The 25134-nt window shown below is 48.5% G+C and overlaps 1 protein-coding gene across 2 annotated transcripts in view; it reads left to right on the top strand.

Annotated features, from left to right (window-relative positions):
• KIRREL3 (kirre like nephrin family adhesion molecule 3) overlaps window positions 1-25134 on the top strand; it is a 575101-nt gene that overhangs the window by 425682 nt on the left and 124285 nt on the right. For both annotated transcript variants that reach the window (XM_017892265.1, XM_017892264.1), the window contains exon 2: window positions 18719-18796. In XM_017892265.1, the coding sequence (XP_017747754.1) occupies window positions 18719-18796 (78 nt within the window). The remainder of the gene's footprint in view (window positions 1-18718; window positions 18797-25134) is intronic.

Below are 25134 nucleotides of genomic sequence, written 5' to 3'. Positions count from 1 at the left end.
GAGGTAATGGATATGTTAATTCATTGATCTATTCATTCCACAATGTATGCTTTTATCAAAACGTCATCTCGTATACCATAAATAGATCTACAACTTTTAGCTTCAATTTTAAAAATAAATGCAAGTTTTAAAATTGAATATAGGCTGGGCGTGGTGGCTCATGCCTATAATCCCAACACTTTGGGAGGCTGAGGAGGGCAGATCACCTGAGGTCAGGAGTTCAAGGCCAGCCTGGTCAACATGGTGAAACCCTGTCTCTACAAAAATACAAAAATTAGCCAGGCATGATGGCGGGTGCCTGTAACCCCAGCTACTCGGGAGGCTGAAGCGGGAAAATCGCTTGAACCCGGAAGGTAGAGGTTGCAGTGGGCTAAGATTGCACAGCTGCACTCCAGCCTGGGCAACAGACTGAGACTCTATCTCAAAAAAAGAAAAAAAAAAAAAGACTATAATGTGACCAGCTCTAAACCCCCAAACTATAGCAAAATTATATTTGAAAATCTAATCAATGAGGGGAGGCCCCAGAGCTTCTGGGGCGCTGATTTTATCTGCCACCCTTCATTCCCAAGGCTGCTGTCCCACCTCCATGTTCCTTCAACTGGCATTGCAGGCATGGTTTGAGAAGGGCTGTCTAACCCTTTCCAGAGCTAGGACCTGGCATTTATGTGAGCGCCTACTTCACCATAAGCAGTGGATCTGCACAAAAGAGTCATTTATTTATGAAGCACATGCAAAGACTGAAAGGGGATGCCATTGAGGTTTAAGTGCAACCCGGAGACTGTAACGTCAAGGAAGAAAAAAAAAAAAAACTGGAAACTCCTTGAACAGGTAGGGCCAGGTGGGGCTGGGGAGGGAGGTTACTTTAGACAGACAGAGTCCAGGGCAAGTTCTTCCTTCCTGAATCAGAGGGGAAGACAGGGCAGAGCAGTCCTGGACCACACGTGGCCCTGCTTGTCCAGGGTGCACAGAAACTGTGCCAGGCCCCCTCCTGCAGGAGGGCAGTGAACAAATGTGCCTGACAGCACACAGGGCTGAGCCAGGGCGAACAAGAGGCTCCATCACAGGAGAAGAAATTCCAGGCTCCACCCTCTGTGCTCAAAGCCCTCCACAGTATACCTCCACTGACCTTTCTAGACTTTCCTGCACAGGTCCTGCCTTCCACTCAGGGCCCCCCCTTGCCCATCACTACCTGAACCCTTGGCTCAAGCCATTCTTCCTCCTAGAATGCTCTCCTGCTCTCTGGCTGACCAGTCCCCAGCATTACAGGTGGCCCGGTCTAGTCCAACCTCCTCCACAAAGACCTCCCTGGCCAGCCCAGCCATGGTGTCTTTGGCTATCCTTTGTGTACACAACCTGTCTCCCCAACTGCAGGTCCTCTGGGGGCTGCAGTGCCATCCAGTGCATCTTTATGCTTTCAGCTGTGCCCCATAACTGGCCCCTCCAGCAAGTATGTGTCAAATTCCTACTGTGGACCAGACACAGTGCCAAGTGCCAAGTGTTAAAAGATGACTTGGGGCCGGGCGCAGTGACTCATGTCTGTAATCCCAGCACTTCGGGAAGCAGAGGTGGGTGGATCACGAGGTCAGGAGATCGAGACCATCCTGGCTAACACGGTGAAACCCCATCTCTACAAAAAATTAGTAAAAATTATCCAGGCATGGTGGCGTGTAGTCCCAGCTACTCGGGAGACTGAGGAAGGAGAATGGCATGAACCCGGAAGGCGGGGATTGCAGTGAGCCAAGATCGTACCACTGTACTCCAGCCTGGACAGAGCAAGACTCTGCCTCAAAAAAAAAAAAAAAAAAAAATGACTTGGCTCCCTCTTTGAAGGACCTCACAATTCAAGGAGACAGACAGGTGAACAGAAGAACATCACACAGAGGTGGAGAGAGACAGGGGGTCATGAGACCAGAGAGGGTGTTTGGGCACGTTGCTTACCAGCAGTGGTAACCTGGAAGCATTGTCCAGATCCAGGTACAACTCCAGATACAAATGCCATCCCCCTCAGGGCTCCCCAGTCTAGGGCCACAGGTGCATTTGCCTTCTTTGTACCCCGCCCTGTTTTTTCTGCCCCTCTTCTCACTGTCTCCCCGGTTCTCCTCTTCCACTGGCTTCCTGCATGAACCTGGGCCCCGTTTGTTCCTGAGAGAAGTTATTCGTTAAATTAGAGAGTGGTTCCCAGGGACACTGAGCACTCTGCACAGAAAAGACTTAGTAGAAATCTAATAAGTAAATCAGAGGGATAAAAGCTCAGACAACAAGCAGGAGGATTTAGGAAATGAGGAGCTGCCATCTCAGGAACCCAAGGAAGTCATAACTGACAGAGCAGCTCACACTCCCTGGCCCTGGATGCAATTTAACAAATTGGATTTTATACTCACCTGTGTTTGGGAGCTAACTGCCCTCCCACGTGATAAATCCTAAGGCTCTTGGTGGAACTCCCTGGGGCCCGCACCACCATCATCTGTTTTAGACGACCCGTTCGTCCTCCAGGACCGTCGATGGCTGGCAGGAAGGGAGGGCCCCTCTGTGACATTGGTGAGCTCTGGTGCATGGCTTTCTTGGCCATGGTTTCTTGGAGGCAGCACACAGACAGAGCATGGGCTCTGGGTTTGATCCAGTCTCGTTCTGTTGCTGTGTGGCCTCAGACAGTTGTCTTGCCTTGCTGGTCCTCGTTGTCTTCATAAGTCACAGAAAGTCCTTTCTCTAGGCATGGTGAGGCTAAGTGAGAGAGTGTGTGAAAAGCATTTTGCAGGGAAGATACTTGCTCACGGATGGCCAATACATGGTGGCTCATTTTCACCTTGGAATCAGTAAGTCCAGACTAGGTGTGATAGGAGAGCCTGGAACTCTTACATCTCCAGGGACAGGGGACAGTCATTGAGACAGAAGGAGCAGGACTGGTGCTGAGTCAGAAGTCCGGAAGCCTGTTGGTCAGGAATAGTTTGCCATACCCATTGCCAGAACTGTCCATGGTGTGAGGCGGATTCTGAGTCCCTCCCCCAGGACCTAAGCAGGCAGCATGTGTATACGCATACACGCTCACCCACGTGCTCCACATGCTGTCACACATTCATGATACTTACTGTTCACAATGTGTCCACCCACAGGGACATGTCACACCCCAAGTTCTCACCCCGTCCCCACCTGTGTGCACAATACACACTCCCGCTCCTATTACCAGGTAGGCGCTGAGTCGCGCTCACGTGGAAGTTCACGCCAAGCCCAGGATCATCCCTTTTCTTTCCTAGTATGTGAACGAAGGCTCTCTTCCAATGAATTCCCACTTTGCCCTCCTCATTCTTTGTGAGATGCTAAGGACCAGGGAATGAAGCCAGAGTCTAAGGGGAGAGGGAGGGAGCATTTCCTGGGCTGCAAGCATCCCAGGACCCAAACAGCCTAACGGTTGTTTATTTTGGAAAAGAAAAGATTGTCTGTTAAACTTCTCAGTAGTTGAGTGGAAGAGGGATTAGTCTCATTCTTAGTTGCCTCACGGTGCAGATTTGGGACTAATGAGGCAAAGTTGCAAGGCTGTAGGGAATATTTAAACTCAACATAGAAGAACTCTAAAATGATTTAAACTCTCCAAAAATGAAAAGCACAGCTTCCAAAGTAATGAGCTCCCTGTCTTTAGAACGATCCAAGGGAAACCCATGTGACTACTTCTCCAAGGTGCTAACAAGGGAGTCCTTTAGCACTGGTGTGAGAATGGCACTGATTAACCTCAAAGACCCTTTTTGTTCGACGAGTCTAGAACTGGGCGGTCATCACACAGCCTCTCACTCAGCTTTTCTCTCTGAAGGTAAGGATGACATCTAGACCAGAGGCAGAACAGTTAGTTTCTTCTTTTTTTTTTTTTTTTTTTTTCAATTGAGACAAAGTCTTGCTCTGTTGCCTAGGCTGGAGTGCAGTGGCACAATCTTAGCTCACTGCAAGCTCCGCTTCCCACGTTCAAGCTATTCTTCTGCCTCAGCCTCCCAAATAACTGGGGTTACAGGCACCTGCCACCACGCCTGGCTAATTTTTTTTTTTTTTTTTTGTATTTTTAGTAGAGATGGGGTTTCGCCACATTGGCCAGGCTGGTCTCGATCTCCTGACCTCAGGTGATCCACCTGCCTCAGCCTTCCAAAGTGCTGGGATTACAAGCATAAGCCACTGTGCCAGGCCAGCGGTTAGTTTCTAGGATGCTGGTTGCCAGCTAGGGCCCCCTCCCCACTCTGAGTTATCAGACCCAAATTTGTCCAACAGGTGCCCTGGACCTTTTCCCAGAGACCTGGTATTCCTTGGGTTTTGTCCCTGCCCCCTCCCATCGACCTGACCTGAGTGCACAAGTCCTGATACTAAATTTGTTTCAGGTGACATTTTGATGAATTCAGACCCAAACTCACTCAGCTTATTGATCCTAGAGAAAATGTTCATCCTTTAAAGACCACCAAACTGCATACTTAATCCATGTGCCACATACTGGGTCGATATGAAACACTGCCAAGACAAACATTTTGCTGAGCCCTGTATTGAAACAGGGCTCTGTGACATTCTATTTCTCTCTTCCTTCCACGTGGACTGAGCCCCAACGCCCTCCCCGCCACCCCCGCCCAGAGGTTGAGTGGACATCAGCAGCAAAGGCACAGGTCCTCGGTTATGGGAGCCCTTGAGCCTCTCTGAGCCTCAGTCTTCTCGTATGAGAAGTACGGGAAGCAATAACTCCCTGGCCAGTTGCACTGTGGACTAAATAGCATAACTCCGTGTGTGTAAAGTGCCCAGCAGACAGCAGCATCTCTGTAAAGGCCCATCTCTTGTCCTTCCTTTTGCATTCCAGTAGGGAGAGCTTCATCTGTGGCTCAGGAATCCCTTGCTCCTCAGCTGATTAAAAAGGACCCTCTCAGTGTGCATCAAAAATCTAAGTGCCCGAGAAGAAAGGAAGCAAATAAATGAACTCGTACATGCATGTGCACCCACATTCAAACCAACTGGAGGTACCGAGCACCAGCCACACAAGGCCAAGCTGTGGTGGGCGGCACACTGCCAGCTTGAGATAGGGTTTGGTGAGAGCATTTTGAAGATGGGGATGCTGAGGTCCAGGGATGTTTAATAATTTGCCCAAGCCCACAGGAAACCTCCTACAACTAAATTACGTGTAAGGGAAAGGACCTAAATAGAGGCTAAAATGGAAACTCAGGAAGGCAAAAATTCTTGTCTATCTTATTCATCACAATATTCGTAACAGCCAGAACTGACACAGAGTGAGCTATCCTTGAATGAATGAATGACATTAGAATAAACTCAAAGATAAAAACCTGAATGACTGGAAGGTTAACTACATAAAGCTGACCCATACCTGAGGCTGACTTATAGTTCTGTAAAAGGAAGGACCAATGAAGGTAGGAGGAAGGGGCAAGGCTGGAGCCCTGCTCAGAGTCCGGTTCTCAAACCAGCAGAGAAGATCTCAGACCTCAGTCCTCACCTTGACCCCCAGAATTTTGAAAGGATACACAGTGCTAAATCAAATATTAATCTGTTGAATTAGAGTAGATCATTCCTGTCTGTGGAGTCACTCATCACATATACATGTGCATTGAGTGCCTACGATGTGCCAGGCCCTGTGCCAGGTTCTAGAGATTAATAGAGATGGTTCCCACCTCACAGTCTGGGAGGGGTGGAGCAAAAATACAAAACCATGGTTGCATCTATAAGGCAGTCTCATAGCAAAGGTATGAATGAATGAAGAGGTATGAATAAGGCAGTTGGGGGTGCCCAGAGGACGGGATGCCCACCTGGCAATGGTAGGGGTAGAGAAGGCCACACACAGAGGAGTTTCTTGGGGGTTCTTGAACTATGAATGAAATGTGATGCTTGAGAGGAGTGTGAGAATCCCCGATAGAAGGAACAGCGGCCCCAGTAGGACAGCCACCAGGCAGCCCCTTTCTCTGAGAGCGGAACAAAGCTGTTCCCTGAGCTGCTGTGGGTATTAACTCCAACAGCATAGCAGTCTCTATTCAAGCTACAGAACTGTAATTCTCAGGCTAATCTTAGAGTATCTTATTATTTTCCAGACTTTTAGCATACCCCTGTACTTTCTAATAATATATTATGTTATATTTCTAACTAAGTACCATTTATAGGGGCTTACAACGTGTCCAGCCTTGGTTCCATACATTTAGACTGGGTTTAGGAACACACCTCTCTTTACCTTTACCTCCCAGTATTATCTCCAGTCCTCATTGCAGCCCAAGACCTCTCCATTGTACACATTGAGGAGACTGAAGGTGGACATCTCTGATCAAGAGCTAAGAGGTGGTTGTGATGCCCACACTACTGTGTGAGAAGGCCCCAGGGCTGTGGGATCAATGGTCCAACCTTCCTAGGCTGGCTTCTCTTGGCCTCAGGAGCCAAGAGAGAACCTGCCCCAACTGTCCAAAGCTTTAAGCCAGAGTAGCATAGAACTTCCTACTCCCTGGGCTTCTTAGCTTAAGCCCCTTTCTTTTAAACCAGGCTCCTTCACTATGTCCTCTGTCCAGAGAACTTTCTCCAGATGAACAAGAAGTATAAATTCTCCTGTAGTTCAGGCCCTGGGCCACCGGCCTCCTCCACATTGCCATGACCACCCTCTGTGGACTGACAGAGCCTGAGTCAAGAACCCCAGTGGTTCATCTGGGTAAACAGGTCCCAGAGGCACACTGATCCCCACCTCCCATGTGCACCGAAAACCTTGTAAGCATGATTGTTCCTGAAGAGACCCAGGAATTGCCAGTGTGGACCCCGGTATTTTCTGGTACCATTCCTTCCTATTCCAAGAAGTATTAAGCAGCTCATGAATAATCAAATGAATGGGTTGGCAGGAGTATGTAGGCAAGGGTGGAAGTGGTGCACAACCAGCATTTTCTCTTCAAGGGAGATTTAAGTCTAAGGAGCCATCTCAAGTCTGGAATTCTTTCCCATTCTCCAAATGCATGCACACATGTAAGCACACACTATCCCAGCCACCCTCATCCTTTGCTCTAGTGGGCCTGCTAGGTCAGATAACCCCAAAAGCAGTCAGCTCTCTGGGGCTCAGCTATTGACGTGCAGGGTCTGTGCAGTCTGTGGCATGCCTACTAGCAATCTGCCTCCCACTGGGCTGGCCTCGTGGTAAATAAACTTTCATGTTCTTATTGAGTGATGGCTGGTGGCTCAGAATCGCTCCCCTGGATCTGTTTGAGGTTGATTCCGTGCTCAAAGCCATCATGCTCTCCTTTGCCCCCTCACTGCTGAAAGGTTATCATTAAAGAGAAGAAAGGAGATTTGATTTTTGTTGCTGGGCCACCAGCTTTGATCTGGGGCTCTGACGGAGGTGGGGGAGTTTGGTTTTACCCCAAGCGTTGTGGTCAAATCCCAGCCCTGCCATTAGCAGCGGGGTGATTTTGAGCAAGGGAGGTTGTGGCACCTCTCTGATCCTCAGTGTCCTCCGTGAATGTTCAGGGTTAAAGAAGAACATGTACTTGCTTCTTCAGCTGCAAAGATCTGCAGGTGTGTTAGTTGCCGATAATACTGTTAACCTGGTTTCCACATTCTGCAGCCCATGTTCTAGTCCCTCAGAATGAGGCTGCTAGTCTGGGGCCTGTAAGGGGCTTCCATGAAGATTTCTGGAATGTTGGGCGTTTCCATAAAGTATATTTGACAAGAACAGAATGGGTAGAATCAGGAGCAGGATCCAGGCCACGTCTGGCAGGCAGACAAAGCTTCCCCTGCAATCTTGACCTTAACCCTGTCCCAGCGATATCCCCCAGCAAGAGGTCCCCCCGTGGATCCGCTGCCACCCTGTGGTCTCTGTTACTCCTCTCCTCTCTTGACCTGAAGTGGGAGAGACTGCATTTGAGCGTTCTTGTTTTTGAAGACAAAAGAAACACTGGGCTGGGGCCTCCATCCAGCTCTCTGGATAGCTAGATAAATAATTACTATATAAATAAATAAATGAAAATAAACAAAGAAAGCCTCCAATGAGCTTGAATTGCTGCCGTGCTGAGAGGTAACTGACAGATTCAATTTAATTATAAGACACAGCGTCGTAATGGGGTGTGTAAGGCTCAAGGAGGATTTCAGTAATGGGAGGACAGCGGGGTTCCCCGCCTTTTCCTCTGGGTCCTCTCCTAACCCCACCGCCTACTTTCCCTCCTTGCTGTGTGGGCTGGGGTGGGTGGAGGAAGCGGATAGCTGCCTGGGCTTGGCTCTGCTGTTGGGGAGATCTCACCAGTTCCTCGTCCTCTGCTTCTCACTGGCCTCAGCTCCCAAGGTGGCCCAAGTTACAATGCCCTAGAGGACAGTCCTCTCTGCAGAAACGTGTGGGAGAGGAGAGACAGCAGGGGGAGCTGGACAGCCCTCCCTCCTTCCACCCCAGTGAAGGTGCACAGCATTCCTGGATGAACAGGACCCACCCCGCGAGGCAAGGCATGCCCACTGGACTGTGAACCAGGCAGCTGTGACTGTCTTGGCTGGGGGCAAGGATGTGCTGTCCCCTGGCCTCTCTCCTGTGCTGCTTTTCCTCCCAGAATGTGGAGGGGGCATTCGCAGCCCACTGGACCTTAGCCCACCCCTCTGCACCCCTAAAAACCCTGCACTCCCCACTCGCAGGACATTTTGTTCTCTCTCTGCCCTCTTCCCTTGTGCCAACATCTCCCCCGACCCCTACTCATTCAGCAGCATATGAGGGGCCTGAGGGCAAGGGCTGGACATTCCTGCCTGACTCTAGTGATCAATTCTTTAAAGTCAGCGTGTGGCCCTTCTGGGACCCTCTCAGTTAATCCTCTGTGTTCAGAGTTTTATGTGGGCCATAAATAGGTGACAAGAAGGTTTGTAAGCCCATCACTAAACAGCAGCCCCACCCCTGCTGCCTGCACACCCTGAGTAGGCAGGCACTCGCCACGCTTCCCCACTACACCCCACCTCCCTGCCTCTCCAGTCCCTGAGAAATGAGCTCTCCAGGGGCCTCACGCCCACAAGGGCTTCTCAGTGCTCCTGACCACCTGACAGTGATGCCCGTGACTCCATCAGCAGCACTGCTGGGGGTGGGGGGTCCCCTCTTCCCACTGGGGTCTCTGCTGGTCAGCTGGGCTATATGCATGACATTGGGACTGCATCCTGGAAGAAGGGCACAGTAGGCCTGGGCTCTGGCACCAAATGGGCCTGGGTTCTAATCCTGGGTCCTCCATTTCCCAGTTGTGTGACTTTAGGAGAATTGCTTGACTTCCCTGAGCCTCACCTGTACAGCAAAGCTAATAATCCATACATTTGCCAATCTGTGCAAAGACTAATTTCACAAATCAATCTTGTATGTATAACCTCTTATTGGGTCTCTGGCTTTGCAAAGATCTTGGCCTCAAAAGAACTGTACGGGCTGGGGAAGGGAATACTTGGAGGCAGGCTGGGACTTTGCCTGCCTCCTTTTTGCCTTCAGTCTTGGTCTTTCGGGAACTCTTGGTCCTTCTAGAAATTAGGAAAACAGAGATGCCTTTTCCTGCATGGCCTCCCAGCCCTGACGGACTGAATGGACCAGGCTGAGCCTCCCCAGGGGTAGGACACACAGCTGTCAAGCATCTGGCCCCATTCAAACACTAGTCATGACTTCCAACTTTCTCTTAGGAAAAGTCTAACAGCCCTCAGGCATGTGGCTTTTGGCAGCTCCTGTTCCTCACAGGGTGAGTGGAAGACAGACTGGAGGACAAGAATGGCCTTCACAATCCTATTTCTCTGTTCCCCCACCTAGCAAGTAACTCACTAGGATTCAACACCTTACGTTAGAAATGGGCTGAGGCATCCTTGTACTTGGGATAAAACTGTTTGCCATAAAATTCTTTAACCAACATTATTTAACATCCCCCATGCTCCACCCCTCTCACAAAGGGATTATACTGGAAGTCCAAAGAATCTCATTCATGATTAGCTTTACTAACCTCAGCACTTACTAGCTATGTGACCTTGGGGAAGTTATGTAACCTGTTGGATCCTCAGTTTCCCTTCTGTCAAATAGGAATAATAATAGCACTTACCTTAGAGAGTTTTGATGAGGAATAAAGAAGGTAAGGCATGCAAAGTGCTTAGCCCAGAGACTAATGAAGCATAACAATCAGAACATGGCAGCTTTCATTGTGATGGTCAACTACATGAACTTGGTCCCAGGTGGGCAGACCCTTGGTGATGCTGGCCAAGGGAGAGGGGCAAGGCTGGGCTGCACCCAGTCCCCAAAGGGAGTAACCAGTGTCCCACTTTCAGTGTACAGAGGAGTGGAGTGAGCTCTGCCAACCTTGGGTCCCATGTTGATGGCCAAGTGCCCCAGAGAAAGCTGATGGCTGTGTTGGAATTCCAGGCCATTCATCAGTTGGGAGAAAGATTCCAGGCAGTGTCTGAGGGTAGGGGAGGAACCCAGCCCTCCAAGGAGAGAAAGATGACAAGAGCTAGGCAAGGTGTCGAAAACCCAGCCCAAAGGGCTGAGACTCCAAATTAGTTAGGAATCGAATCTCACAGAGAATGGAGACAGAGCATGGCATGACGCACCAACAAGCACCAACATAGAGGCAGGTGTACGGCAAGCCTCACCACTCAGAAGCTGTGGGACTCAGGACAAACTCCTCACTCCTCTAAAATGTCAGTTTCTTGCGAAATAACAAGGAGAATAACACCTGTGATCATAAAGGTGTTGTGAGGGTGAAATGAGACGAGAAAAGTTAATGCCCATTGTGGCTCAGCAAATGTCTGCCATCTTTTTTCCCACCTGAGATGTACAGACTTAAGCCAGTAAGCAGAGATTCGAAGAAGCCAAAGGATAGATGACCACATGGTCATGTAGATTTCCTGCAGGCACACGGGATCTGAGACATAACAGCACAGATAATTCTAGACCCCACAGCTGGTGGTGAGGAGTTGCTAATAATGCCTACCTTGGCCGCATGGGGGATGGAGCTGTGCCAGCCAAATAATGGCATCGCTGGAGCAGGCTGGAGAAGGCAGGGCTGGCAAAGGGTTACCCCAGTGTTACAGTGTTAAGCACTTCCACTGCCTACCAAGCTATAAGGTGCTGATCGGCACGTGATCAGCAGGTGTGTGAGGGAAACTTGCTACCTGAGGGAGCTAGTGAGAGGGGCTGGCGGGTCACAACAACTTTTTGGAATTATCACAAATGATTGTCAACTCTTCCTGACAGTAACTTGACATGAAATGTTATAGAACTCATTATTTCAAAAACTTAATTTAAGACCACAGCTGTTTCAGATTCCTCTTATATGAATTTAATTGGTATGTAATAGCATAGTTAATTAAATACAAATCAATAGTTTAAAACAACTAATTGATACTTAATATGAATGGGGAAAAACTTGGTTCTAGTATAATTAACTCATATGAAATAAGCAATGAAGTAACAATTATGTCTTTACAACAACGTAAAGTTTATAGTTATTTAATAAACTTAGAATTAGCAAGCAATGAGATTATTGGGCTATTAAACATTTATCACTTGTCCTGGAGGTCCAGGGCCAGGAACTAGTCAGGATTAATATACCTTTGCTACTCCACTCTTCAGGCCTCTTTATGATAGAGGTTGATCAGAAAATTATGATCTTTGCATGATGTATGGGCATCATTATTGCCTGGGATGTGAGTAATTATGCTGAAAATAGGAGTAGGCAGAACTCATGCAGAAAGCAGTTATCACAATCAAAGTGAAAACTTTCCAAACAGGAGACCCCAGGATGCTGCAATCAGCACGGCATTGCTGGGCAGAATGGCTACTGATGGCTGTTGATAGACAATAACAAATGAGAGAGACCACTGGTAGACACCCAAAACAAAGACAAAACTAGGGACAATCTCCAGCCTTCAAGGCCTTTTGCGAGGGTCTCCCACACCATCCTACAGCCTGAAGCTCTCTTTTCCTCGTTGGGACTCCTGCAGTAAGAATTGCCATTCATGCAGAAATAACTTGCATGCTGCCTGCCGACTTCTTTACCAAACTATTACCTGTCTCTGACTTTTAGTTACCTTTTCACAAGTATATGTCTTGTATAGCCAACTGGATTATAGTATCTTTGGGCTAGAAAATTTGCCTACTATTTTTTTCTCTTGCACATAGTGCCTAGCACTTAGTGGCCTCTTTGTGAGTGTCTGTGCATTGAACTTTATACCATATGTCCTGGTTCCAGAGGGGTAGAATTAATGCTTGTAGCAGAGTCTACCCATGGGATCCAACTGCTGTTTCCCCCAACAAAATGTTTACCCTCTGAGGTCAATGCAGCTGGTTAAAAATATTTCTTCAGCCTGGAACTCCTTCTCACATGATCATCCAAGTCCTCTTCACTTTAGAACCTTGTCACCTCGAACACAGGAAGTCCAGAAATGTACCATTATCACCTGTGACTTAATAGGCTTCCTTTGTCATCACCCTACTCTGATACAGACATCACTCTTTGTCCAATATGTCCAACAAAAGAAACTGGGGTCATCCTTGCCCTCTTCCTCTGCTTCACCCACTCTGTTACTTAGCACCACTGTCTCTTTCTGAAATGTCTCTGATTCATCATTTCCTCTCCATTCCCAAGCCCTCTGGTCCCTTGGCCTCTCCCACGACAGCCACCTGGCTGGTCTTCCTGACTGGCCTCACATTTCCAGTCTATGTCACTGGTAGCTACATGCCAACCTGGGAAGTATGCCACCTAATAGTTCATTATGTCTCCGTGGAGAACTCACTCCACCTCTCTGCATCTCCACTTTCATATCCGAAAAAGGAAAAAAGGAGGGGGGTATAATTTGATGATCTCTAAACCGCGCTTTGGTATTTTGTTTCTACTTATTGAACTCACCCTTATTAGGTACTTCATTCTGGGCACTTCTGCCCATGTGTCGGCTCATTTGCTTTTCACATGAATCATGTGAGGAGGGTCTTACTATTAGAATCGACGTTTTATAAATGAGGAAACTAAAGCTCAGAGAAGCCTGAGAGTTGCTCACTGGTAAGTGCTGCAGCACAGCTCCAGCCAGCTCTGTTAGTTTTGAAGCCTCCCCTGCCCCATGTGGCCTCCCTGTGACTCCAACCAAGCCCAGCTGGTGTCTCCACCAGATGATCTCAGGCACTGTCTGGGGAATGGGAGCTATTTTTTCAGCCCCTCCCCTGCTCTCTATGTCAGTGTGGCAGGGATGAATGTCAGGATAAAACGGAGGGTTCTTCCCTTGCTTTCTGATCTCTGGCCATCTTCAGAGAGCGGGAAGAAGCAGGAGATGCAAGCCCACCATCTCCCACCTGGAATATGGCAGCAGTCTCCCAGCCGGCCTCCCTTCTCTGAGCTCATCTCCTCCTATCCATCATCTGCACCAGTGCTGAAGGGATCTTTATGAAATGCAAGTCTCACCCATCTTTCCCCTGCCTAGCATTCTGCGTGGCTCCCCACCTCCTTTAAGAGAGAGCCCAAACTCCTGGGTGAGGCTCATTGGCTGCTCCAGGATCTGGTCCCTGGCTAGATATCCTGCCTCATCTTTTTTCTTCTGCTACAGCCACACCAAACTGCCTGTCAATAATGTTCTGTTTCTTGTTTGATAGGCTTCCAGGGATGTGCTCAAGTCTACTAGCTTTAGGTGGGAAGAGGTTAGTCATTAGCAAGCACACCTGAACTATTATGACTGGGCAAGTTGGGGACAGGACAGGAAGGCCTCCCACAAGCAGCCATCCAGATGCATTTGATGGCCTCAGAAAAGGTGCGGTAGCAGAGGCTGGTGCCTGTCTGTTGTCACTGGCTCCATCTGCAGTTACTTGAGGGCACATTAGTGTCTGAACAGGGCAACCGGGCAACTAGCAACTGCTGTCCTGGCCAACACGGTCCTCACCCTGGAAGCAGGGACACTAATGGCATTCCAGCTTGCCACTGGGTGCCAGACGTGCAGACACGTAACCAGCCTTCTCTCCCCACCTTCCTTCTTTCCTGTCTCTTGTAGCCACCACCCCCATCAGATCTTACCCACCATGGTAGCCGCTCCCCAGTCACCTGGGGTCTCCTTAGCAGGGTGTGATGCTGCTCCCTGAAGGCAGCTTTGTGCCCTGGGGGGTGGGTTCCAGAGAACCATGGCCAGTGGAAATTGCCAGGGCTCAGAGAAGACCCACTCCTCCCTGCCCTGTCTGTATTCATTTGCTAGGGCTGTTACAAAGCACCACCAGCTGTGGAGCTCAAACAACAGAAATGTATTGTCCCACAGTTCTGGAGCCTAGAGGTCCAAAGTCAGTAGAGTTGGTTCCTTCTGGGGGCTAGGAGGGAAGGATCTGTCCCAGGCACCCTCTTTGGCTTGCAGATGGCTGTCTTCAAGTTTCTATGGCATGTCCCTGTATATGTGCCTATCCCTCGATTTTCCTCTTCATAAGGACATCAGTCATAGGATAAAGGTCCATCCTAATGACCTCATTATAACATGATCACCTCCACAAAGTTCCTGTCTCCAAATAAGGGCACACTCTGAGGCACTGGGATTAGGACTTCGATGTATGAATTTGGTGCAGGAGGGGAATGCAGAACTAGGTTATTAGGAGAGTGAGGAATTCGACCCACAGCACCATCCCAGCCCACACCACTGATCTGTGCTCTAGTCTCTGGTTTGTCTTGATTTGCAGCATCTGCAGCCCTGCGACCCTGTACTTTACCCTAAGAACCAAGCCAGAAATCAGCCGTGGGTTCCAGCATGGGCACTATTGCCGCTAGTGCATTGGCCTTAAACTGTCACTTTACTTCTGAACCTCAATTTGTGAAACCAAAATGGAGGAAATAATTTCTGACTTGCCTATGTCACAGAACTACTTACTGTGAGCATCTAAAAAGAAAGGGAATATGACAGCATCATTAAAAAATAAGTATCCCACAAATATGAAATAATACCACTGTATCACTACATTACTAGTAAGAATGAAGAAATTCTAAGGTTAGAAAACATCCCATCTGCACCTTCTGAAATGGAAGAAAACCCATCCCATTTAAAAAGCCATCCCCTTTTATTCCTCCCAGGAGGAAATTCCACTATGTTCTCTAGGCTTCTCTTTCTATAAGCTACAAGTTTCATTCACTCTACAACCAACCCCACTAACCTAAAACATTGTATTACGGTGAAGCCCACTTATTTTCATTCTGACCCGAGTCGAAGGGAACCCTTCGTTGCCCCATATTTTGTAACCAGCCCTTTCATTAAGTCAGCAGACTTTTTCCTGAGCACTTGCCATGTGTCAGGCACTGTGCTTGGTCCTACGGGCTCAGAGCAGGAGAAGGCACAGTCCTGATGCTTCTGTTGCTCAGAGGCCAGAGACCAGGAGTTCCCAAGGGTGCAACCTTCTCTTCTCCCTAAGAAACATGCCCTGCTCCAATCCATTTTTCCTTGCACAGGCAGTATTCCTAAACCTTCCTTGTTCCTGGGACAGTGCCCTCCACTGCCCCATCTGCAGGTGACTGTGGACTTCTTTGTCCTTTTAACCAGGACCAACTCCTTTCATGGTAATTATTTTTCCATAGCCATCTTTAGAGTATGGTGGTTCTGCCACTGATTAAGCCAAAGACATCACCCCCAAAGCCTACTTGGAAAACACCCCATCATCTTACTGTTCCAAAATGGGCATCTGTGATCTGACTCTCCCATTCATCTCCATGCTATGAGACAAGGAAGGTGACAGTCCGATGGTGGCTGGTCTACCTCAAAAAGAGAGATTCCTGTTCTTTCTGTCATGTTCTATCATCTCTCTCCTGATAACCTAGTTTGGCTTAGTGGAGTCTCCCCAAGCCAAAGCAATTGCCTCCAGCTTCCTCCTGGTTCTCTCTATTGTGAGTACCTTGGACAATATTCACCTTCCCACTTGGGCTTCCAGCCTCTCCTCCCTTCCCCCACTTCACTCCCTGCTGGCACACTTCCTCATGTGAACCAAATGACTTCTAATTTAGCTCTGCAAATCTCTCCAAAGGACATCCCGGATTTTCATATATGGACAACTAGCTAATTCTCACTTCACTCATCCTCCAACCTGCTCGTTCTTGCAAAGATCCCAGTAGCTTCTCCCCACTTCTCTACAAAGGCTCAGTCAGAGAGCCCTCACACTTAATAAATTTCTGCAGTGTGCTTATTAGCGCCTTGTAATGTAGCCGCCTAAATAATTAAGACTAACCCACACGTGTCAAATTAAATGAGCCAAATACATTGAGAAATTGCCTCATTCTCAATTTCTTTTATTAATCAGGTTTTTTAAAACTTCTTTTCCTGCTCATTTGCAAAAATCAAACATAGTCAGTGAGACTCTTAGTTATTATATCATAACCGCTTGCCCACACAGCCTCTCCTCAAGCAGTTGCCCTGGGGGGTGTCCTAGTATGTGGCAGAGGAAAGATTGAGTTCTCTACCCAACTGAGATAATCCAGATTCAACAGATTGCTCACACTCTCTAAATCTGTAGGAGAATTGTTCACCCTTCCATTTGCCTGAGCGTTCAGTGACAGTCCAGTAGACCAGCTGGAACATTGGCCTAAATCCATCCAGCATCTTCTGCCCTTCCTACTCAGTGCTCCCGTGCCTCCCTCCCAGGCTCCTGGATTGAGTTGGGGCTTAGTTCAGGAGCCCAAACTCCTTTTCTTATTAGGAGCCATTGCTGATGTGCTTTAGATGGGCATAAGTAGTCAATGGCAAAAATATAATGGGAATCGTCAGCAATGGTATCATTCTAATGATGAACAATGTGTGTGCAATTATAATGGGCTGGTTAACTCTGCCTGTCGTCAGCGTGTTGAGGTTTCAATACAGTCTCCCTCAAGAGGCTATTGTTCCAGGGAGCTCAGCACCTCCTCGCAGCTTGTACTTCCGCTGGCCCCCTCCTGGCAGGCTGCATTCCTGCCTCTTGAAGGTGGTTGTCAGAAAGAATCCACAAATATAGTAAGTAAACATCAAAGGGGCTTTGATCCACGAGGCCCGCGACAGAGCAGGAGCCCCTGAAGAAAGGGCCAAGGCCTTGAATGAGGGAACTTAACATCGTCAATTTGGGCGCCTAAGATGTAAGGCCGTTTGAAGTGAGGGCGGTTTGGCTGAGCCTTCAGACACCAGTGTGGAGGGGAAGGAAGAGAAGTGAGTGCCTTTGGAAATGGTGCCCTCAGATCTGCTTCTCTGCTCTTTACTGATAGTCAATAAACCCCTTTAAAGAATCAGGAGATCAAAGCCAGCGACCTCCCTGGGCCATGGCGTTCTGCCACCTCCTGCCATGCTTTGTTTTTCTCTAGGGCAGGAGCCCCTGAGCTTGACTTATCTGTGTCTCATGGGCCCTGCACTCCCTTTCATCCTGCTACGCTTGGCGGGTGGACCTGGGCTGCAGACGGTGGATGGAGAAGGAGAAAGAGGAATGACCCGCTCTGTCTATCCTCTCAAGCCTGGACAGTGACTGGCTGGGTTCAGAGAGACAGTCGGTGTCATGGGAGAAGGTGCTGTGATGCATCACTCATTGGGACCCTCTTTCTCTGAAATACCAAAGGAAGGAGCAGGCAGGAGCCCAGAAATCCTGGCAAGGGCCGGGTAGAGCTGCAGTCACATTCCCTCTTCTAGAAACCAAATTCCTTATCTATTTACCAAGTTTGTGGCAGCTATCACATTTGTATGACTTGTATGCTACAAGGTGGGGTGGGGGTCTAATACAATCATGGGAAGTCATTTAACATAGTTGAACCTCAGTGTTCCCATCTGCATAATATCAGTTGAGTGGCCCACCTGCCCACTTCAGGGGGTTGTTTGGGGGTAGAGGGGTCAAAAAAAATGAGTGGGCCATTGCTTCAGAACCCATAAAGTGCTTAAGACAAATCAGGATAAAAGCACAAATACCAGAGAGGAAAGCTTGCCTTCTTGTAAGGCAGATGGACTCCAATTTAATGCTCACACACACAGTGGACACTATTTACAGAATACTGTGCAAATAAAAAAAAAATTGTCTCTTGCATTTGCTATCTGGAATTGTTATTCCATCTTGTTTTTCCAATTGGGTCAAAGCCCTGTGGAGTCTGTGTCTCTCAGCTATCTCGACCCCTGTGCTCTAAGTCTACACTTCATAAGTGCTTGATGATGGTGCTAAATTGGGCCTTGATATAGGAAGGCACAGGATTCTCTAGCACCAGAAATGCACCCTCTCTAAAAGGTAGAAAGAGCTCTTCTGCCTATACCTTAACTTCTCTGTCACCTCGCTGCCCTAAACTCACACAATCACTTCTTCATCCTCCTGAGTCACCCACTGTGTCCGGTTGCACTATTCCATCCTAGACACCACTGGATAGATTTCACATCACCCTGGCAGGTCTGGCCACAGTCCCAAGTTGATCTGAGCATAGTCCCCAAGCCTGAGATACAAAGGCCCTCAACAACCCAGAGTTATGGTTATGAGCATGGACTCAGAGCCAGCCTGCCTAGGTTCAAAGCTCTTGCTTTACCACCTGCTAGCTCTTTCATCCAATGCCACTAACTTCATATATCTGTAAATGGGGATGATAGAAAATGGGGAAACAGGGTTGTTATGAAAAATCAAAATGAAGAATTGCTGGCTTAAAATTATGCCTGGAACCTAATAAGTTCCATCTAAATGTTGGCTAAACAAAAAAAGCACCTCTGTTTATAAGAGCAACAAGCTCCACAGGCCCCTGCAGAGGGGCCTCTCCTAATGCCTGACCTGTTCCCATTCCCAACTCACCTACCTGTGCTTCTCTTCCAGAGCTGGGCCTCCAGAAGAGAGGATGCTGTCTGGTGCTGGGCTACATGGCCAAGGACAAGTTTCGGAGAATGAATGAAGGTCAGTGAGAACCTCCCCATCGTCCCAGGGGTAATCTGGAGGGAGGAAGTTATCCCCTACAGCCACAGGACAGAGGAACAAGGAATAAGACCTGGGACCTCTCTGAACAGGACAGTGGGAAGACCAGTTTGGTTTCCACAAAGTCATTTGTACAATAATGTGGGGAAGCATAGTGAATGCCTAAAACACAGGATACTTATTCAGGAGCATTGTCTTTATGCAATCTTCCCTTCTCCCTTTGTGTCCCCTACTTCTCTTCCTCTCTCTTCCCTACCATTTCTTCCTCACCCCACCCCACAGCCAGCCCAATTAAATCTGCTCCTATTCTCATTTCTAATCCAGACCTCTCTACCTGCCTCCTCCATCACTCATGTTTCTTGAATGCCTGTTGAATAAACAGCACTATACAGGCATTTAGGAGAATACTAAAGAAGAATAAGGCAATGTCTTTATTCCCAAAGAAGTTACCCTTGGAAACCTGCCCCTTTTCCCAACTCTACTGACCCTACTTCTCACTCTTACTCACAGGCCATTCTGTCTTCCTCTTGCACTGGCTTCATTGGGTCACTGAAGGCTTAAGAAATGTATTGACATTGGCATGGAGGCTGGGAGAAGGAGTGCTGTCACTTACGGGTCTGCTGTAATAAAGAACCAATCCTCTCCATCCCTAGCCATCTGTCTCCATGCAGCTAGTAACCCTCTCCATCAGATGCCACAGACTGTTTGTCAGGATTCAAAAGTAGGTAAACAGTGGCTGGGGATGCCATTTATTCATTAAAGTCAGACAAATGAAGCCTTGGATCCCACCAGCCATGCTTGCCGTGAGCTGGACCCCTCCCCTTGAAGGGCCCGGGGCCCGTGTCTCCTCATTCCCACTTCCAGTGTGAAGGAGGTAGCTCCTTTCTACCATCTCTATCCCCAGAGCATGACCATAGCATAGTCTCAGTGCCCTCTTTCCAAGCTCCTCAACCGTCTCTCCTCCCAACCCCGACCACAACACCCACATCCCTATGCGCTCCCCATGCCTGAGACTTTGCCAGCTGTGGGCCTGTTTCCAGCACCCATCATGGTGACAATCTGACAAGAGTTAGGCCAACAAAATTAAGCACAGGAAGTGATAACCTTCCCCATTTGCTGCCTGCCTGAAAGAAGCCAACAGCATCAAAAAGCTACTTCCCATTTGTAGGAACCCCATGACTGAGTACAGCCAGAGTTGGGGGCCGCATTTTCTGTGTCCTGCCAGTCAGTTGCCTTTACTGACTTTTCTCTTTCTCAGCCTCCCCTTCCCTCCCCAACACCACTGCCTTGACAAGACTGCTGGGCAGTCACTTCTAATTTGTGGGAACGGACAGCGTGCCTCTGTCCGTGGTGCTGAATAGACATGTTCTCTTGCTGGCAAAGCTCATTAGAGAAACTCGAAAGAGGTTTGTGGGGATTGGGGAAGCCAAAAAAGTCAGGAGCTGGGCTGGATTTGAAACCCAAAGCTCCAGGTGTCTGACCTCAGCTTCTGGATGGCTGAGGAGATGAGGGGATGGGATGCAAGCTGAGCCAACGTGTGTGATGAGTTAGAAATCTCAACTAACAACTCAGACAGGGTAGGAGGAGGGTGAGGCAGTGGGGCAGAGGAGAGACACACAGGTGGGTCAGCTTTGGCTCTGGCGGGCTGGAAGGCAGAGGTGAAGGAGAGGGAGGGCCCTGGAGGGAGGAGGCTCCTCTGCTTCCACTCCAGCCAGCCTTGCGGCCCTAAGGACCACATTATACGTTTCTCTCCCTCTGAAGCTCATGCCCCCGAACTCCAGCATGTCTGCAGATAAGAAAGGGCATCAGAAAGCATATGAAGCTGTTTTATATTTATAATTATCTCATACCAATACTCAAAATAATTATAATTTCCACATATTAATAATTAAAATGGAATAGCAGCCATGACATAGATCAAGAAATAGAAATCGCTGTCCATGCTATACGACACACCTTGGTATAAATTGAACAATTGGTAAAATAGTGAAAAACAATTATTTTTCTCCCAGTTGCTAGGATTAGTGAGATATTAGAACAATTAGCTTCTTCTTCCCTTAAAGATAAGTTGGTGATCATTATATTTCCCATTTAGAATAAATATAAAAGGCCTACTTGTGCTGTATTAAAGCATATTTGTTCTGTTTAACAGTGTCTAATAGGGTGCCTGTCACCCAGGGAGAAGTGCTTCCCTATTTTATTTGTTTTCCTGTTAATTTGGTGTCCTTTTATTTTCTTCTCTCTCCACTCCTCCCTCCTCACTACATTCCAAAAAATAACAGCTTGAGAAGGAGTGAGAGGAAAATAATGAATGAACAGGAGATTTATAGATCTGGGGTTTATCACAAGTTAGAGTAATCACAATTGGTGCCATTGAACTACACAAAGCAATAAAAAGAAAATGCTATTCAAAGATCATTTAAGGAGGCATGTGATAGTCAATGAGAGGTTTGCTCCATTTGGGAGTGCTTAATAGCTTCGTGGATAGAATCTGCAGTCTTTGCAGGAATGGAGATGGTTGGTAATATATGGAGAGTGTATGTGTGGGTGTGCATGTGTGTTCTCTACTGTGTGGACTCAACACAGCTGAGCCATCAAAAGGAGATATGAGCAAAAATCAACAAAGGGCAGGCAAGAAAGGAGGAAGTAAAGACAGACTAGCCATAACAACATCACATTTGTTTGAGATCATTGTCTTCCTGTGATTAAACACATGTGCTTTATATAGGAACTGCTGATGAGTGGTCATTCAGTTATTCATCAAACATTTATTGAATACCATAAAAATAATACCAATTTCTCACAAGTGCCAGACATTGTTCTAAGCACTGGAGCTGTAAAAGTAAGACACAAGCCAGGCACAATGGCTCATGCCTGTAATCCCAGCACTCTGAGAGGCCAAGGCAGGCAGATCACTTGAGGTCAGGAGTTCAAGACCAGCCTGGCCAACACGGTGAAACCCCATCTCTACTAAAAACACACACACACACACACACACACAAAATCAGCCAGGCATGGTGGTGCACACCTGTAGTCCCAGTTACTCAGGAAGCTGAGGCAGGAGAATTGCTTGAACACAGGAGGCAGAGGCCACAGTGAGCCAAGATCCTGCCATTGCACCCCAGCCTGGGTAACAGAGTGAGGCTCCATCTAAAAAAAAATAGAACAAGAAGAAGAAGAAGGAGAAGAAGAAGAAGAAGAAGAAGAAGAAGAGGAAGAGGAAGAGGAAGAGGAAGAGGAAGAGGAGGAGGAGGAGGAGGAGGAGGAGGAGGAAGGAGAAGAAGGAGGAGGAGGAGGAGGAGGAGGAGGAGGAGAAGAGTAGTATGACACATTTCCTGCCCTCAAAGAGCTCACAGTAAAAATACATCTCAGTGTGTGTCACCTCCACAAAGAGATCCTGCCTTCCACCTACCTAAATTACACAGACACCCCTCTCCCTGCACCCTGTGCTCATCACAGCAGCCGGTGTGTGTATCGAGTGGCAGCTATTATCATGTGTGATTATTTATTGGACTGTTTCCTCATGTGCTGTCAGTCCCACCTAGAGAATCAGCTGGAGGAGGGCAAAGACTCCTGTTCCTTCCTCTCCTCTCCCTGGGCCTTCGCCCAGTGTCTTGCACATAGGGAGTAGTCGCTCAACTTTCATTTAGGTAATTAACTAGGGCCCTGAGTGACAATGGAGGAAAGTACGAAGTGCCCCGCGGGTGTCAGGTAGGTCTTGAAAAGGAGGACCTCAGACAGAGCAGACAAATGTGGAACGCTCCACAAAACAGTCTCCCTGTTCTAGGTGATTCCTAGAGTCTACCTTGGTGCTCACTCTCAGGCTTTCTTCCAGTTCCAGTGCTACAGCCCCTTCCTGGGAGGCAGGGTCCAGGCAAGCCTCGGAAGGAGGGCTGGGTGAGGAGGCCTTCCCCAGGGGCAGTTACTCTTCTTTCTGTACCAGCTGTCCTTCCTAACCCCACCTACTGCCAGCCCATGCTCTTAGGGCATCTTTAAGTAGATCCAGCCTGCTCTCACTGGTTCCTCAGCCACATCTCCAACACACACATGAGCATGCACACACATGCACACATGCATGCACTTGCATGCACATACATGCACACATGCATGCACATGCATGCACACACCTGCACACACGTATACACATGCACACATACACCCACATGTGTGCACACATGCACACACCCTTCACCTCCCCTTACTGGCCCTCCCCCTTTACGGTGTTTCCCTCCTGGAGATCCAGACCACTCACCTTCTCACAGCACATGGCTTCCCCAGACCCGATCCTATTCCCAGGCCAAGTAGAAAGCTGTCACATGTATCAGGAAAGGGGCTCTGCCTGTCTCAGAGAGTTCAGACCTCCTCTGTTAGAACTGTCAGGAACCCTAGAGATTACAGTGCAACCCAATAACTCAGCATGGCCCAAGAGCATGCAGCAACTTGCCCGGGGCCCATGGGAGGTGGCTGGAAGAGCCAGGACCACAGCCCAGGGCTCCAGACACACAGGGGTCTTGGAATTCAGGAAGAGGAGGCTGAGACCATGAGCAGAGGGGAAGCCTCTAACACTTTAGCTTGGTTTCATTTTTCAGGGTGGTTGGAAAGAGAGGAAGTGGCAAGGCAGGGAGAAGAGAGGGCAGAACACAGGGAAAACTTGAGTTGACATGCAGAAAATCAGGGAAGACCTGGAGTGAGGGACACAGACAGAGGAGACCATTCCTAGGGAATGAGAAAAGCTGGCAGGCCACAGGACTCCTGAGAAGGGAAATGAGGAAGAGGATGTTTAAAGGAGGGAAGAAGCAGAGGCACCCAAGTTTTGACCTCGCCTTCAGCCATCCCCCTGGGGCCAAGGGGGGCCTGCACAGGAGGGTTCTTCTCCCTCACACTGGTGCCCTCTCGGGCTGCCCATCAGGGTGGGTGTCGGTTTCCCTGGACTTTCAGCATTGCAATGATGGCTGCTTCAAGAGAGCAAAGGAGAGCAGAAATGCCTCTGGGCGCTGTCCCTTTCATCTTTCAGGGCGAAACACTTGTGAGTGATTAGCAAAGGCAGCTTCTGCTTGCTGGAGACCTCCAGCCCTCTGTGGGAAGAACTGGCGCACCCAGGAAGGGGAATGCTGGTTCCATAAATAACTAGCAGCCTCTTGTGTGGCCCACAGCTCCTGAACAGCATCACGGTCCCAGTCCAGGCTCTGTGCGCAAATGCCCCTCGCCAGCAGCACCTGTCCTCACCTCCAAGCCTTACAGGGGAGTCAGAGCCCTGGGAGGTTGGGAATCTGGCTTCTTCAACAGCTCTAAAATTCTTTATGATGGCGTGAGAGCCTGTTCTTTCTGCACCCTTGTACACTAATTTTTTTAAAAAATGAGTCTAAAGCATCTACTGTTTCCTGCCTATAGAAAGAGAGGTGCCACTCAGCTGGGATGTGTAGTGGGAGGAGGACCTAAGAGTGAGGAGCAGGCTGTGTGAGCTTGGACAAGTCCCTAGACACTCAGATCTCAACCTTCTCATATGCAAAATGGAATCATGTTGCATAAGATGACCTGTATGTCTCTAAAATGTGATGATTCGAAAATCTATCTTGGCTCTCAACACCCAGTCCACACCCTGTTCTCACAGCCCATCCCAGAATTTTAAATGTCTTGGTCACCAAAGGAACCAGTAGAAAAAAGTCAATGGACTGGCTTTCCTTGGCAGCCTCTGAAGGTGGATCCGTGTTTCTTTCTCCCATCTGTCACTAAGGGTGAACTCAGGTCATATCAGCTGTACGCTGGGTGGCAGGGCAAGAGTCTGGCAGGCCTGCAGGATGAGCTGTGCTTTTTTCAGGGCAGAGGGGAAGCAGGAGGCCAGGGTCCTTGGCCTAGGGACCTGACCCAGGGGTGAGCGGGCTTCCCTGCTGCCGGCAGCTCTTCTCACTCTGTTGCGGCCGTACAGCCTGGCTGACGCTAAGGGCCGCAGTCATTTTCCTGAGCCCATTCCTCCACTGCCTGCCGAGCCCCCGGGATGTTGGCTAATACCGTCATTTTGTTAGTTGGGGCTTTGGGGTGCATTTTTTTCTAACTCCATTTTTCTTACTGATGTGTTTTCTTCCACTGGGGCTGCAGAGCCCGTTATTTGTATAACGTCCCTGTTTATTATTTATGGCAAGACTCAGATTTCCAGGGCACTTTATGATTGTTATTTAATTCGCTTGGTGTCTTGGAACAAGAGACCTGCCGTTTCCACTCTCCAGCCAGGATCTGAGGGAACATTCCAAAGCTTTTTCTCAGCCCATTCCTCCAGCCACTTTTCCTACCAGGAGTCCTGCCTCTCTTAGATGGATGCCTAT

Source organism: Rhinopithecus bieti, unplaced genomic scaffold (assembly GCF_001698545.2).
Source record: "Rhinopithecus bieti isolate Rb0 unplaced genomic scaffold, ASM169854v2 scaffold_20150, whole genome shotgun sequence".
Lineage (NCBI taxonomy): Eukaryota > Metazoa > Chordata > Mammalia > Primates > Cercopithecidae > Rhinopithecus > Rhinopithecus bieti.
This window is presented reverse-complemented; position numbering and strand designations above follow the sequence as displayed.